This window comes from Notolabrus celidotus, chromosome 13 (assembly GCF_009762535.1).
Source record: "Notolabrus celidotus isolate fNotCel1 chromosome 13, fNotCel1.pri, whole genome shotgun sequence".
Classification (NCBI taxonomy): domain Eukaryota; kingdom Metazoa; phylum Chordata; class Actinopteri; order Labriformes; family Labridae; genus Notolabrus; species Notolabrus celidotus.
The window spans coordinates 5,352,416-5,365,782 of NC_048284.1; the positions used below are offsets into that span (position 1 = coordinate 5,352,416).

The 13,367-nt window shown below is 40.4% G+C and overlaps 1 protein-coding gene across 1 annotated transcript in view; it reads right to left on the minus strand.

Moving 5' to 3' along the window:
* Nucleotides 1–13,367, minus strand: part of LOC117823771 (exostosin-1) — a 316,856-nt gene that overhangs the window by 19,538 nt on the left and 283,951 nt on the right. Inside the window, exon 10 of the mRNA XM_034699001.1 lies at nucleotides 8,881–8,970. Within this exon, the coding sequence (XP_034554892.1) occupies nucleotides 8,881–8,970 (90 nt within the window). The remainder of the gene's footprint in view (nucleotides 1–8,880; nucleotides 8,971–13,367) is intronic.

Consider the following 13,367-nt stretch of genomic DNA (forward strand, 5'->3'; position numbering starts at 1 on the left):
CACCTCAAACTGTTCATTACCGGGGAGCTGAACCTAACACTAGGCTGTCTTTGTCACACTGTTTTCTTCTTTTTTTTACTGCCATTTTTTGCCACAGTGTCAACAAGCTGATGTAGCTTGACTACTTAGCTTTCTTACTGATCACCAGGCTGTGTTAAATACTTGATTCTGATTGGTCAAAACTAGTGATGTGTCGTTCGTGAATGAGCTGGCTCTAAGAGTCGATTCTTTGTAGCGAACGAGAGGAGCCAACTCCTGGAGGGAAGAGCTCGGCTGAGAATCCATGCTGGCAGGAGCAGGAATTTATTTCGATGGGCACACCATGCGGCCAATCCCATGCGAGGACAGACTAGGATATTACCACTATGTGAAAGAAGGAAGGGGGGCAGACGCCCCAAAGACAGCTAGCGAAGTGGTACAGGCCAGGTACACACAGAGCGACAGAGAGACAGAGGAGCCGGTTTTAAATGCAAGACATGAGTGAAACTGAAAAAGAAGCAGCATCTGGCTGCATTCCAATGATATTGGAGACTATAAATCCCTGCATGCCCTTGCCCCCCAATACCTGGCTGACCTCTTCCACCAACACACACCATCCTGGAACCTACAGTCTTCGGACCTTGGTCTCCTCTCCATCCCCCGGACTAAGCTGCAGACTTTTGGAGACAGAGCCTTCAGTGTGGCAGCCCTTACTCTGTGGAAATCTCTCCCTCCCCGATATCCGCAGCGCCCCAACCCTGGACAGTTTTTAAAAAGCAGTCAAAACGGACATTTTCCTCAAGTAGGGATGTACATTTTAAGTATTTTCCGTGATCGATTTTTGGAAATGTTAACGATCAATTATCGATTAATTGATAAGAAAAAACATTTTTATTCTTAAGTCAAAAACAATGCCAAATAGGTTGTTTTCCCCCTAAATTGTATTTTCTACAGCAACAAAATGCAAATAACTGACGGGATTGAATACGGGCACACGTTTGACACGCAGAATATCAACGATGAGGCTCATTAAAATATTCTCCGCGGACATAATCTTATAAAGTGAAGGCTCATAATACTAACAGAACAGTACTTCAGACTCACAGTGTCCAGTTTTCTGTCTACTCGTTCTTATTGAGAAAAATAAACGTGTATTCGGTCAGGTGTCAGCCGGGAGCACAACCGGGTCATAATCAGTCCCGCTGGAGAAAAGCTCAGACGGCTCTGATGTTGCTGATCTGTAAACGTAGCGTACCAGAATTTCCCACCCGACCGGGGATTCGAACCAGGAACCTTGCATGTCTTCCCCCGCTTTCTAATCCCTACATTTCCTGTCTCTCTTCAGCTGTCCCATCTAATTTAAAGATGTACAACCAGTGACAAACCTCAAGGCACAATGATAAACTGTGTTCAGAGACTACACACATTTAGCTGAAGCCCCAAAATACAACTCATGACCATAATCAATTAGAGGCAGAAAGGTTGTTAGCTCTAAAGGAGATGCAGTATTCATTTATAAAGTAGAAACCAGCTTCATCATGACTTTGGAGACCAAATTGGCAAAATGTATTTTGAACGAAAGCCTACAGCTTTACTGTTCCCCAGAGGATAGACCACTCAAGAACACCCACACAAACCACGGCCTGGTCCCACATGTCAAACTATCATTTGATCTTTTAAACGTAGATGCCCTCTCTCCCTGAAGAACACTTCTTCCCACGTTTTCACATTCTCCAGCTGTAGGGAACCTCTGAACTCCTCTTACACCCGATTACGACTCGCCTCCAATGCTGATGACCGAGGAGTAAAAAAAGTGTGCTACAGCTTTATGAGTCCATAGCACTCTGATAAGCACCATTAACGCCCTGAAAAGTGTCCAACCCTTCAACAACCTAAACAGTCCTTTAGATGAGAGGAGGATCACAATCCAGTCACTGCTGTTGAATTTCCACATCCAGCATATTGAAAATGTCTTCCAAAGGGCATATCGCAGCGGCATGCTTGGCCGCCCAATGAGAGGCAAAAGCTTTGTCAGGTTTTTCCAGCCGTATTCCTTCCTCTAATCTCTCTTCATGGAATAATCATACATTAAATGAGCTGAAACAATGTTATTATGGAATTGGCACAGCCGGTCTTCCACGGAGGTATTATAATACGAAGAGTGTATCGCTCTCTCTTGCACATTTCCATTCACTTGACATATTTCATCTAATTTCAATAAATCCCCTCTTCATGTTAAAAGGGCAATTAGAGCATCGGGTTAGTGAGCACGGCGAAGACTCACTCCACTTCCTCTTTATTATTCCTCTCTGACATCTTCTTCCCCTCCTTTCATAAAACAAGCAGCACAGCCATAAAACTTTAGTTGTACAAACTTGCTCGTTCTGCTGTGCCACAAATCGTAGTCGTAAAGTGTAATTGTGATCCCGTCAGCGTAGGAAAGGTGAGCATTGACTTGCTCCCGTCAATAAAACATCTGAGAGTTTAAAGATATATCCGATCTCTGGGGCTCATCGGGTCCTCACGATCCATTAATGGTAGCATTTATAACGCGCTGAAGGGACACTGGGATGCTATTTGTAATGACTCTTTAAGTAGGAGCACACGCTGAGCAACACAGATGAGCTGGTGCTGATAATTTTAATGCTTAAGGTTTAATGGTTCATGTGGATGAACTCTTGGGTCGAGCTTTTATGTGAGGAATGTTTCAAAGCTAACCAATATATGAAATGCTTTTTAACTTATTCTTATATTTTATTACAACAAAGAGTTCCTGTTTACAGAGAAAGCCTTTTATAAACTCATTCATAAAATTGCCTTACTTCACCAAAACATGGTGGATAATTTGATTAAAGTAGCACCGCAAAATGTTATATAAAAGACAAACTTTTGATACCTTCTCACCTTAAAAGTTGCCTATGTCTTACATACGTGTGCAACTAATTTACCAGTCTAAAATCAATCAATCAATTTCTATCTGCATAGCGCTAAATCACAACAAATGTTATCTCAAGACGCTTTGATAAACAGAGCAGGTCTAGACCATGCTCCAGTCTCCTCTTAAGACAGGACAACCATGAGGAGAGCACTTAGCAGCATTTAGCAAGTTACAGCATCAAGGACAAACTTCCTTTAACAGGCAGAAACCTCCAGCAGGACCAGACTCATGTTAGACAGTCATTCGCCTCAACCAAAGGGGGAGATACTTTATTGTGTGACAGTATTTTCCCCAGAAGATGGCATTATGTTAGCTAAAGCTTAAGACACATGCCATCATGACCGCCATCATCACCCACTGCAAGCAACTTGACACCATTAGAACTTCGCCCCCATTCATCAGTTGGGGGCAACTGTATAAAGAAGGACGTAGTCTCCGTGACATCACCCATCTGTTTCTGAAGCTCTGTTTTGAAGCCAATCATCAGTGGGTGCCATATTGGAAATGCTGCCATTTTGGAAATGCTGAACTCAACCTAACTTCGTCTGAGCTAGTGTGAGGTAAAGAGGTGGGCCTTTAGCCTTTTCGCTAACAGCTACAGGGTGCCTGCCTGTCAATCAAGTCAGCCATGCCCTTATATGGGCAAAACTTGTAATCTTAATATCTTCAAAACTAACAAGCAATAAAAAAAATTCTCCCCCCCTACAGTGTGTGCCGATAGAGAAATGAGCTATTCAGATCTAAACTGTTTTTTGAACCAGACTGTAAACATGTTTATTTCTGCTGTAAAGATCGTCTTCTTTGAATGGGTGTGTATGTGGTTTCTGGTGTTACTGCAACCAGCCTCTAATGGATGCTCCATGAACTGCAGTTTTTAGCAATTCTGCATGGGCTTCATATTTCAAAGGTCATAATTGGGTCATAATCATGCATCTAAACATAACAGATGAAATACTGTTAAGTAAATAAACCTTGTGTCGTGCTGGTTGGATTGAAAAGACTCCTCAATTTAAGGCAACAAGTGACCAGTGGAAGGTGGTTGCCACAACTACAGGTGAATCAGTCGCAGGCAGTGCTTCACAAAAAATATCAACACCACCAAATGAATGAATTGCAATAACCACTGTACTGGTAGCTAGCTGGATTTCAAACTCAACATACAAAACCCGACTGCATCTGATAAATAAGTGTGACTTAAGGCTGATTTATACTTCTGCGTTGAATCAACGGCGTACCCTACGCCGGGGGTCCGCGTAGCTCCCGTACCTACGCCTAGGCCTACGCACGTAGCTGACGTGCACCTCCTCCAAAATGTAACTTCCCGTAGAGCCGACGCGGACCTCAAGCCCTGTGATTGGTCCGCTCGGCAGCTTTGTCTTTCCCACATTTACAACACTTCCGGGATCCCGGACATCGGCTGTGTATTTAATCTCCTCCTCTCTATTCTTCATGTAATCATGTCTGTATGATAAACAGCAACATGTATCAGCTGTTGATTAACAGAACACGCTCTGAATCGCTGTGGAAAAGTAAACAGAGATCGTAGCGGGACAGGAAGCAGGCGGCCGGCTATCAGAGAGACCGCACTGCCCTCAGGCGTTTCGGCGGAGAATTGCTGCGTGACACAGAACACCGACGCACAAGTATGTGGGGCTCATGTCCGCGTCAGCCCCTGCTGTGTAGGGGAGACGCAGAAGTATAAATCAGCCTTTATAGTCAGGATTTTATGGTAATTGGGGAAAGACATAAATATAAAAACTGCCTCTTGTTATTTGCTTGGTGATGTTGTGGTCACTTTGAGATGCAAGAAGTATTACAGTTCAAAATGCCTTGCGTTGTGTTGTTCTCTCTGACAAGAACATTATAGATGTAATACTGAAGATTTTCATTCAATTAAAACTCGGTCTGCATCTTTAATCAGTCAACATTAAATTAATTTCTGTTATCTTTCCATACCCTGGATTTTAAAATAAGTGTAACCCAAAATGTAATTATTCTACATGAACTACATATCGAGGATTATACGGTTATTTATCATGTTATCCAGTGTTACTGTTTTTGATTAGACAATCTTTATGTAACCATTTAACTGAGCGTCAAAGACCTGTAGTCCTGCTGGTGCTGCATTAAAAACATTAAACTGGCAGATAACAGGTTTGTTTTCATCATGAAGCATATACAGAAATTATAAAGTATTTGTCAGTGAGGCTGGCGTTCAAACAATGCAACAGTTATCACCTACAATAAGTGGATCATTTTCAATGTTTCTCAGATTTTGCTGATAATTAGGATGAAAAGAGGTGCTTCTGATAGTCTGTTAGAAATCTGATTAATTGCTTAGTTTCAATGAGAGTTGATACAGAGTCATATTAATGAATGATGGAGAAAGTTTTTATTTCTTCAACCACTGGAGTGAAGTACACGTGGGTGGTTAACATTTCTATTTTGTTTTTTGGGTCCCAGACAAGCTGTGATTTAAATTTTAAGGTGCACAAAGTGTTACTCTGACACCCAATTTCTACAAACCTTACACCACAGCAGTTTCAGTTGAGTTATTTGAGCTAGTAACTTTGCTATCACGTCAAAGTCTGGATTGAAAAAAAGAGGAAATGGAACCATTATTTCCCCTCCTGACAATTCTTTAGACAATTCAGTGGTTTCTAATTTGTTCTAAAACAAGTGTCCGTGTAACAAAAGCTGCGAGCCGCTCCTCGTCCTCTCTTTTAAGTAACACTTTAATCAAAGAGTTGCTCTGTGTTTTGACAGTGTAATGACACAGACACGGAGGTAATGGCTCTGGTAAAACTACTGACTCTGTGAAAGCACTTTGTTTTTCATTATACCCTCTCCAATACGCCTTTATTCTTCAGTTTCTCCAATTCTTTCAACTTTGATGCATTTGTCTGCTTTTTATACCTTTTTCTTTTACCTCTTACCATTCCTCTTTATTCATATTTTCCCTCCTTTGCCCTTTTTTTGATTGCATCCATCAAATTCCAATGTTTCTTTCATTGAACCATCTGTCCCCCCCATTCCTCTTTTTGCTCTTCTCTCTTCCTCCATCCTTTCTCTTCTCTTTTAACTCTCTTTTTCTACCTCTGTCTATCTGTTCTCCTCATTGTTAAATTAAATTAAAACAACCCCCTCATAGTAGTATCAATCCGAACACCACACATTGCAAGGTAATTTAATTAAGACCTGGTCTCAAGCATGCTCGCCAGGAAGTAAATCAAGAAGCGTACGCACTATTGATGTCTGTAATCAGAACTCTGTGTTTAGTATTTGAAATCTGTTGTCCTGCTTCGTTGCTTTAAACTTCCAAGTCATTAGTTCAATTTCACCTGATGCATCTGAAATCATCCTTTTAAGGCGATGCACACTTACCTCAGATACCTCGGTGGCTGTTGCAATGTTTGGCAAAGTGGGGCAATTTGTTTCTAATGAATGGTATTCATGACTGCGCGTGGACTGACTGCCTCATTTCAGAGGGGATCAATATTGCGTGAGGGCATCACCACCTTAAACCACTGGCTGACATCATACCACGAGCTGCTTATCTAACATATCCACAGCTAGGCGTTTACAAGATTTATCCCTTTAATTTTTTATTAGCAAACTCAGAGTCACCTTTTACAAATTCTCAAAATATGAGAAAAGTCAAAAAAAAAAAATCATGTAGGCAGATGTGTGTCTAACATGAGTCTGGTCCTGCTGGAGGTTTCTGCCTGTTAAAGGAAGTTTGTCCTTGCCACTGTAACTTGCTAAATGCTGCAAAGTGCTCTGCTCATGGTGGATTAAGATGAGATCAGACTGAGGCCTGTCTGTAAGATGGGACTGGATCTTATCTTGTCTTGATGTTGGGTCTTTGTTAATAATAGAACACAGTACGGTCTAGATCTGCTCTGTTTGGAAAGAGTCTGAGGATAACGTTTGTTGGGATTTGGTGCTATATAAATAAAGATTGGTCCTGTTTTCAGGTTGGAATTATTCTTCCATACTTTATAAGCTTCTGATTAAAAACGTGAGTCTGAAACACTAAAACAACATCTGAAAACGGTGGATTTAACCACTTCCTTGAGCTAATGACGCTACCTTTAGATTAGTTAGCAAGCTAGTCACATCTATAAAACCAACCAGTGATAGTTGGCATTTGGGCCATCAATGTTAATGGTTATTAGCTAAAAACACCTTGCTTTTCTCTACCTCTGCCCAAAATCAGTGGCCCATTGTTCAAAAAATTTACTGATTATAAAAGTAAATTTGCAATACTGCCACAGTTAGCATTTAAACTTCAAATATACTGTGCAGGAACAGCAACTAGCCTTCTATGCTCAGTTACACTGACCAACCACAGACAGTATAAACTATGAACAGAACCACAGCTATCCTGAGTGAAGCCAAAACCTTTAAAGCTCCCTGTAGTGACGAGATGTAGTATGAGTGATAAAGTCTGCCTCCTCCATTATAACAGATGGAACAAGGGTCAAACTAGAAAATTAAATACACCTCAAATAAAGTTTTCTCAGACATAGTTTCGGACGTTATAGTTAGTTGCTATCATGCTTATTTATGTCCAAGGTGTAATTTTTCTTAGGAGTTTAGCTTAAAGCTGCTGTTGGTAGTCGATATATATAAACATCAGTTCAGAGAGAGTTTGAATGTCAACACTACCCCTCCCTACCAGATTTCCCCTACTTCTGGTGCGCGTTCTATGAGGAAGTAGTGGTTTCCCAGCCAATCAGGACGACGTAGCAGGGGCCGCCACTCGACCAATCAGAACTGAGGGTTGGAGAGTAGCTCTGATTGGTCAGTGATAACGGGAACAACAACATAGCTTGATACAAAGCATCAAGCTATGTTAATTACTTCAATTACTGATGAGTACCGATGGGTATTATGTCTTTTTTTCCAAACCCAGCATAAAAAAGTATTGTTTCTTTACCCCATTCCTACCAACTGCACCTTTAAGTTAGTTATTCGATTTTAAAAAATTGGTTCATTGACAGCTGGGTTGACAAATGCGGCTCTCTACAGGATTAGCATAGTAGAGGAGGAATGGTGAACTTAACACTCACACATTTTTATTATTTTATTTTATTATTTTATTATCATTTTTATTATTTTTATCATTATTATCTAAACCATTGTTTTAACATGTATTTATTTATCTTATTTATTTATTGTGTTCACCTGATCTCGTTAACTCTACCTTATTTTTAACTTTTATTTCCACTCTTACTTATTTTATTAATTTTACTGTGTTGATTTTCTTTTCTTTTCTAAGTATTTCTTCTTTTTTCATGCCTTCTATAATTCTACCTTTGCTGTTGTTTTCTTACTGTCTGTTACTCTGTGAAGCACTTTGGGCTACATGTTTCTATGTATGAAAGGTGCTATATAAATAAAGCTGAGTTGAGTTGAGTTGAGACACAAGAATTATAGAACTTTCCATAATAATTTCATAAATATATAATAACATAATCTTGAATTTCCCCATTGTGGGACGAGTAAAGGACTCTCTTATCTTAACCATGAGTCTCTGTTCTGCTGTGGACTGTACCGACCTGAGGGATCTTTGAGGTTTTATGTGGACTTTGGTCGAAGGGTTGGCGTCAGTCCCATGGCTCCTTCAGCCATGTTGCTTCTGCACATGCCTTGGCTCCACCAATATGTCAATATGTCAGTACTTTGGCCTTTAAGGTTCAGCTCATCTTCTGTGTGTTTTGAGGCAGGCAGCCATGTTGAATTGCTTTCTTTACTCACACTGTTTGCTGATTAATTCAGTAATTGAGATTCCAATCCAGATGTTTGATAACAGTGTTTGGGAGGTCTAGAGTCTTGGGATTGTGGCCGTCTCACCTCATTTCGTTGATAAGACATCGGCGTCTCAGCTCACCAGTTTGTTTAAAAAAACAAAAACATCAGTGTTGTGTCGACTGGTAGATAATTCCTCGGCGACTAACCTCATTTGTCGAGAGAACCGAGTCTTCATCCAGACTGAGGACAGCATCAGTGAGGATGACGTCGTGGGGGAAGAAACGACTGCTCATCGTCTGCAAAGAAAAAGACAAGGACCGAAAATGTGAGGAGGCAAAGGCATCAGATTTACTCATCTGTGGGATTAAAGTTCAAATTCATGATTTTTAAAATATTTAAAAATGTTTTTTCTAGCCCTTTTTATCCATAAAAATAACAGCACATGATAAAAAAAAGAGAAATAAAATATCTTTATCTCAAGTAGTTTGCAAATATAGAGCTCAAGCAGTCATGCATATACAATAGGGTTAAAGTAATTGCATGATCTTTGCAATAACTGGTCATGTATGGGTCACTTATTGATCAATTATGGGTCACACATGCTTGAATGCATTAATTGTAATAATAATACACTTTATCTATATAGCATTTTTCTTAACAAAGTGCTTCACAACAAAAAAGCAGAGAATTAGAAAGCATAAAAAAACAGTGCAAATAGGGGGGAGAAAAAAGACAGAAGCAAAACAAGACATCTGAATGTAGAGCAAATTCAAGAATTACAGGAGAAATGCCTTCTTATATAAAAATGTTTTCAGTGAGGATTTAAAAGCAGTTAAGGTTGTGGTCTGTCTAATCGTCAGTGGCAGGGAGTTCCACAAACTTGGAGCTCTGATTGAAAAGGCCCGGTCAACTTTTGTTTTAAGGTGGGATCTTGGCACAACCAGCAGAGATACATCCACAGACCTGAGGGGCCACCCAGGCACATGGGGGGCTAACAAGTCGCTTAAGTAGTTTGGGGCCTGTCCATTTAAAATTTTAAAAGTAATCAATAAGATCTGAGAATTGACACGTTAAAAAACTGGCAGCCGATGTAAGCTGGCAAGGACAGGAGTGATGTGTTGATATTTTGCTGTGCCAGTTAAAATCCGAGCGGCTGCATTTTGGACTACTTGGAGTCTGTGGAGGGAGCTCTGACTGATGCCTGTTAAAGGTGCATTACAATAATCAAGACCAGAAAAAATAAAAGCATGGATTGTCGTGGAATTTTCATAGTCTTATATATATGTATGTAAGAATGTTTAACTATTGTATTCTTTCAGTCTAAATGTCATGTTTAGAGTAACTTGTTTCCTATGTCGTCTGTGACGGGCGAGATCGTGTCAGGGTAGTAGTCAAGGTCTCTCCCCCTGCTCCTGTCTTTATCTATGTTTCATGGCCGACTTACTGTCTCCAGAAGTTATCTAACTTTAGCGTCATCTTCGGAGGGAATAAATACCATGCCTGAGGATTTGTCTGGCAGAACTGACTTGGCATTGCACTGCACTCTCCTGCCTGTGTACTGTTATGTTATTTCTCCTTGATCAAGTTCTACATAAACTATTTCAACGTAAGCCGTCCGAGTCTCCTGAGTCTTCTGTGTCCAGTGTCCAGTTTGTTGCTGAATTCCATCACATGGATGACTTTGGACAGTTCGGAGGGGGAAAGGAAAGATCTTGTTTTGGAGATTTGTTTGAGGTGGAAAAAAAGGATTTAACAGTATTTTTGTGTCAAAGCAAAGTGCAGTCCACTTTGGGTGAAAGTATCACCTTAATTAATGAAATAAGGGAGAAAAATTGGAGGTTGAGCTACATTTGAGCATAGATTCCCCTCTTTATAACCAATCTTTGTCCAAATAACTCATATGATAAAGTCTTCAAGTAATCATAAAGGGAAAAAGAGTCATTCAAGGACAAAAATAAAGGCTTACAAATGAGAAAATGTGTTTCACTTCCTCCTGTGTGTCCATCGATCAACGAGCCAACTTAATACATTTGGTGTGAGGCTTTATCAATTCAGTGCCAAACAGAAAGCTGAGCAGACCTTCATCCATTAGCCTAAAAAGGGCTGCTGCTGCTGACGCTATCGACGTGTAATTAAAGAGTGAATTAATTAGCTGTTGGGTAGCTACAGTTCAGATGAGGTTTCAAACAAACATGCAAACAGGGACAATCACTGAAACCGAAGACTGAGGAAAGGCACATTAGGCGAAATCAAGCATGCGTCTCTTTCTGTCGGTTCTTTGTTGCACTTTGAACAAGCAGAGTTAAAATATAACATCCTGCACAACCAGACTTCATACAGCTGTCATCATCGACTGACACAAGGCAGCTGACTTTCGTTATGTTTCTCACATTTTAAAAATAAAAAAACATCTGTCGCTTTTGAAATCTGCAAAGTGTGGAAAATGTACAGCAGCTGTTAATTCTGTGTGTCACCTCTCAGTCTAGCATACACAACTTCACAGGCTGGTCAAACTCCTCATTCAGTGTCCCCCCCTGAGATTCACATATTGACTTGGCTTCAAAACGATGCCAGGTTCCACCGAACAACCTGCTGAGTTTTAAGAAGTGTCACTTCAAGTGTAATTTTATGTCAAATAAAGCAGACTGAATTACACTCCCGGGGGTAATATTAAGAGGCTTATTTTGCAAAGTAAGACCACAAATATCCGCAAGGTTAATGTCTGCTTCCATCTCAGCTTAATGAGTCGATGGATGCCGAGCGCTAATTCATCAAGAAATGAAGCAGAACATCAAACGAGTTTTAACACAAATCCCCAGAAATACTGCTTTAAAAAAAACGGCATTAAATCACTGCTGGAAGTGAGGAACTGTGTTTTCTTCTACGGATGGATGCCCTGTAATCAGCAGGCAGGTAATTAGTTCAGTCAGGATGCTGTCCACGGGTGTGGAACAGTCGTATCTTCCCGAGGAGACCAACCATCACGCTGGAATTGACAAGTAAATATGACTCATGATACTCTGCAAACATCCTGGACTAATGGTCTGAATGTAATTTATACACAGCATTCAGGATTCAAGAGGAAGATAGCTCAAATTATGATACATGATGACTTCACTACATTTCCAATAATCCTTGAGGTCATCTTGACCCCATGTTTTCCTGTTGGGAGTTTCCAAGCGGCAACCTCCGGTCTTAAAATATGAAGCCAATGCAGAAGTGCAAAAAACTGCAGTTCATCCAGTGTCCACTTGAGGCTGGCTGCAGAAACACAGGAAACTACATACACACCCATTCAAAGAAGACGATCTTTGCAGCATTAATAAACATGTTTAGAGCCTGGGAAAAAAAAAACGGGTTCGGTCTGAGTAGCTCATTTCTCTATCAGCACACAGTATGGGGGGGATTTTTTTCTAACGCAATGGTTCAGAAGATATTAAGATTAAGAGTTTTGCCCATTTAAGGACATGACTGACTTGACTGACAGGCGGGAACACTGTAGCTTGTAACGATTGGCTTCAAAACAGCGCTCAGGTACAGATGGGTGACGTCACGGATACTACGTCCATTATCTATACAGTCTATGGGAGTTTCTTATTTTTTATCTTTTCTTTGCTATTTCATTACATTTTGAAGCATTTGCTGGCTTCATGATACACTGCACCAACTCCTGTCTGGTACATAGGTAATCAATCTTGTATTGGATGTCTGTAGTTAGATTTAAATCTTAATAGCTTGGTTTAATTAATCTTTTCCTTGTTGACTAAAAAGCTGGCATATATTTCTTTACTTTAGAAACAACAGTTACAGTCTCCATTACTTCATGTCTTCTTGTCCCATTAAAGTTACTAACCATAGACCTGGAGTCCCTGAGCTCCCTTGTCTCGTAGGTTCCTCTGAGTCACTGCTGTAGACGTCCTGCTGCTGTGAAAGTGCCAGACTCCAGCAGCTACAATTACTACTATCCCTCTCATCACTATCATCTCTCTCTCTCTGCATCTCCCTCTATCCCTCTCTCCAACTCGTTCTCAGCAGATGTCTGTCTAACATGAGTCCGGTCCTGCTCCCCTGCATCACCACCTTAAACCACTGGCTGGCGTTTACAGGATGGATCTTTGGACTTTATCATCAAATTCTGAGTCACATTTTCCAAACTTTCAAAATATGCCAAAAAAAAAAAAAAGCATAGAATTGGTAAAATTAGTGTCCCCTATCCTGATTAAAGGTCTATGGTGTTAGCATTGGTCCAAGCAGGTGTGTGTCTAACATGAGTCTGGTCCTGCTGGAGGTTTCTGCCTGTTAAAGGAAGTTTGTCCTTGCCACTGTAACTTGCTAAATGCTGCAAAGTGCTCTGCTCATGGTGGATTAAGATGAGATCAGACTGAGTCCTGTCTGTAAGATGGGACTAGATCTTATCCTGTCTTGATGTTGGGTTTTTGTTAATAATAGAACATAGAGTACGGTCTAGACCTGGTAAAAGCATCTTGTTGACAAGATATATTTTTATCATATTCACTTTTAAATGAGAACTATGAAGCATCATATTTAACACCAGTTTCTGGCAGAGCTGCATGGTAGTCATGATGGGCCAAACACTGTGTTGATGATTTGAACGACAGATGTTTGGTTTGAAAATTGTCCATTTAAAAAACTGTAATCACTGGCTTCAAATATTACCCATCAGTAGCTGCTG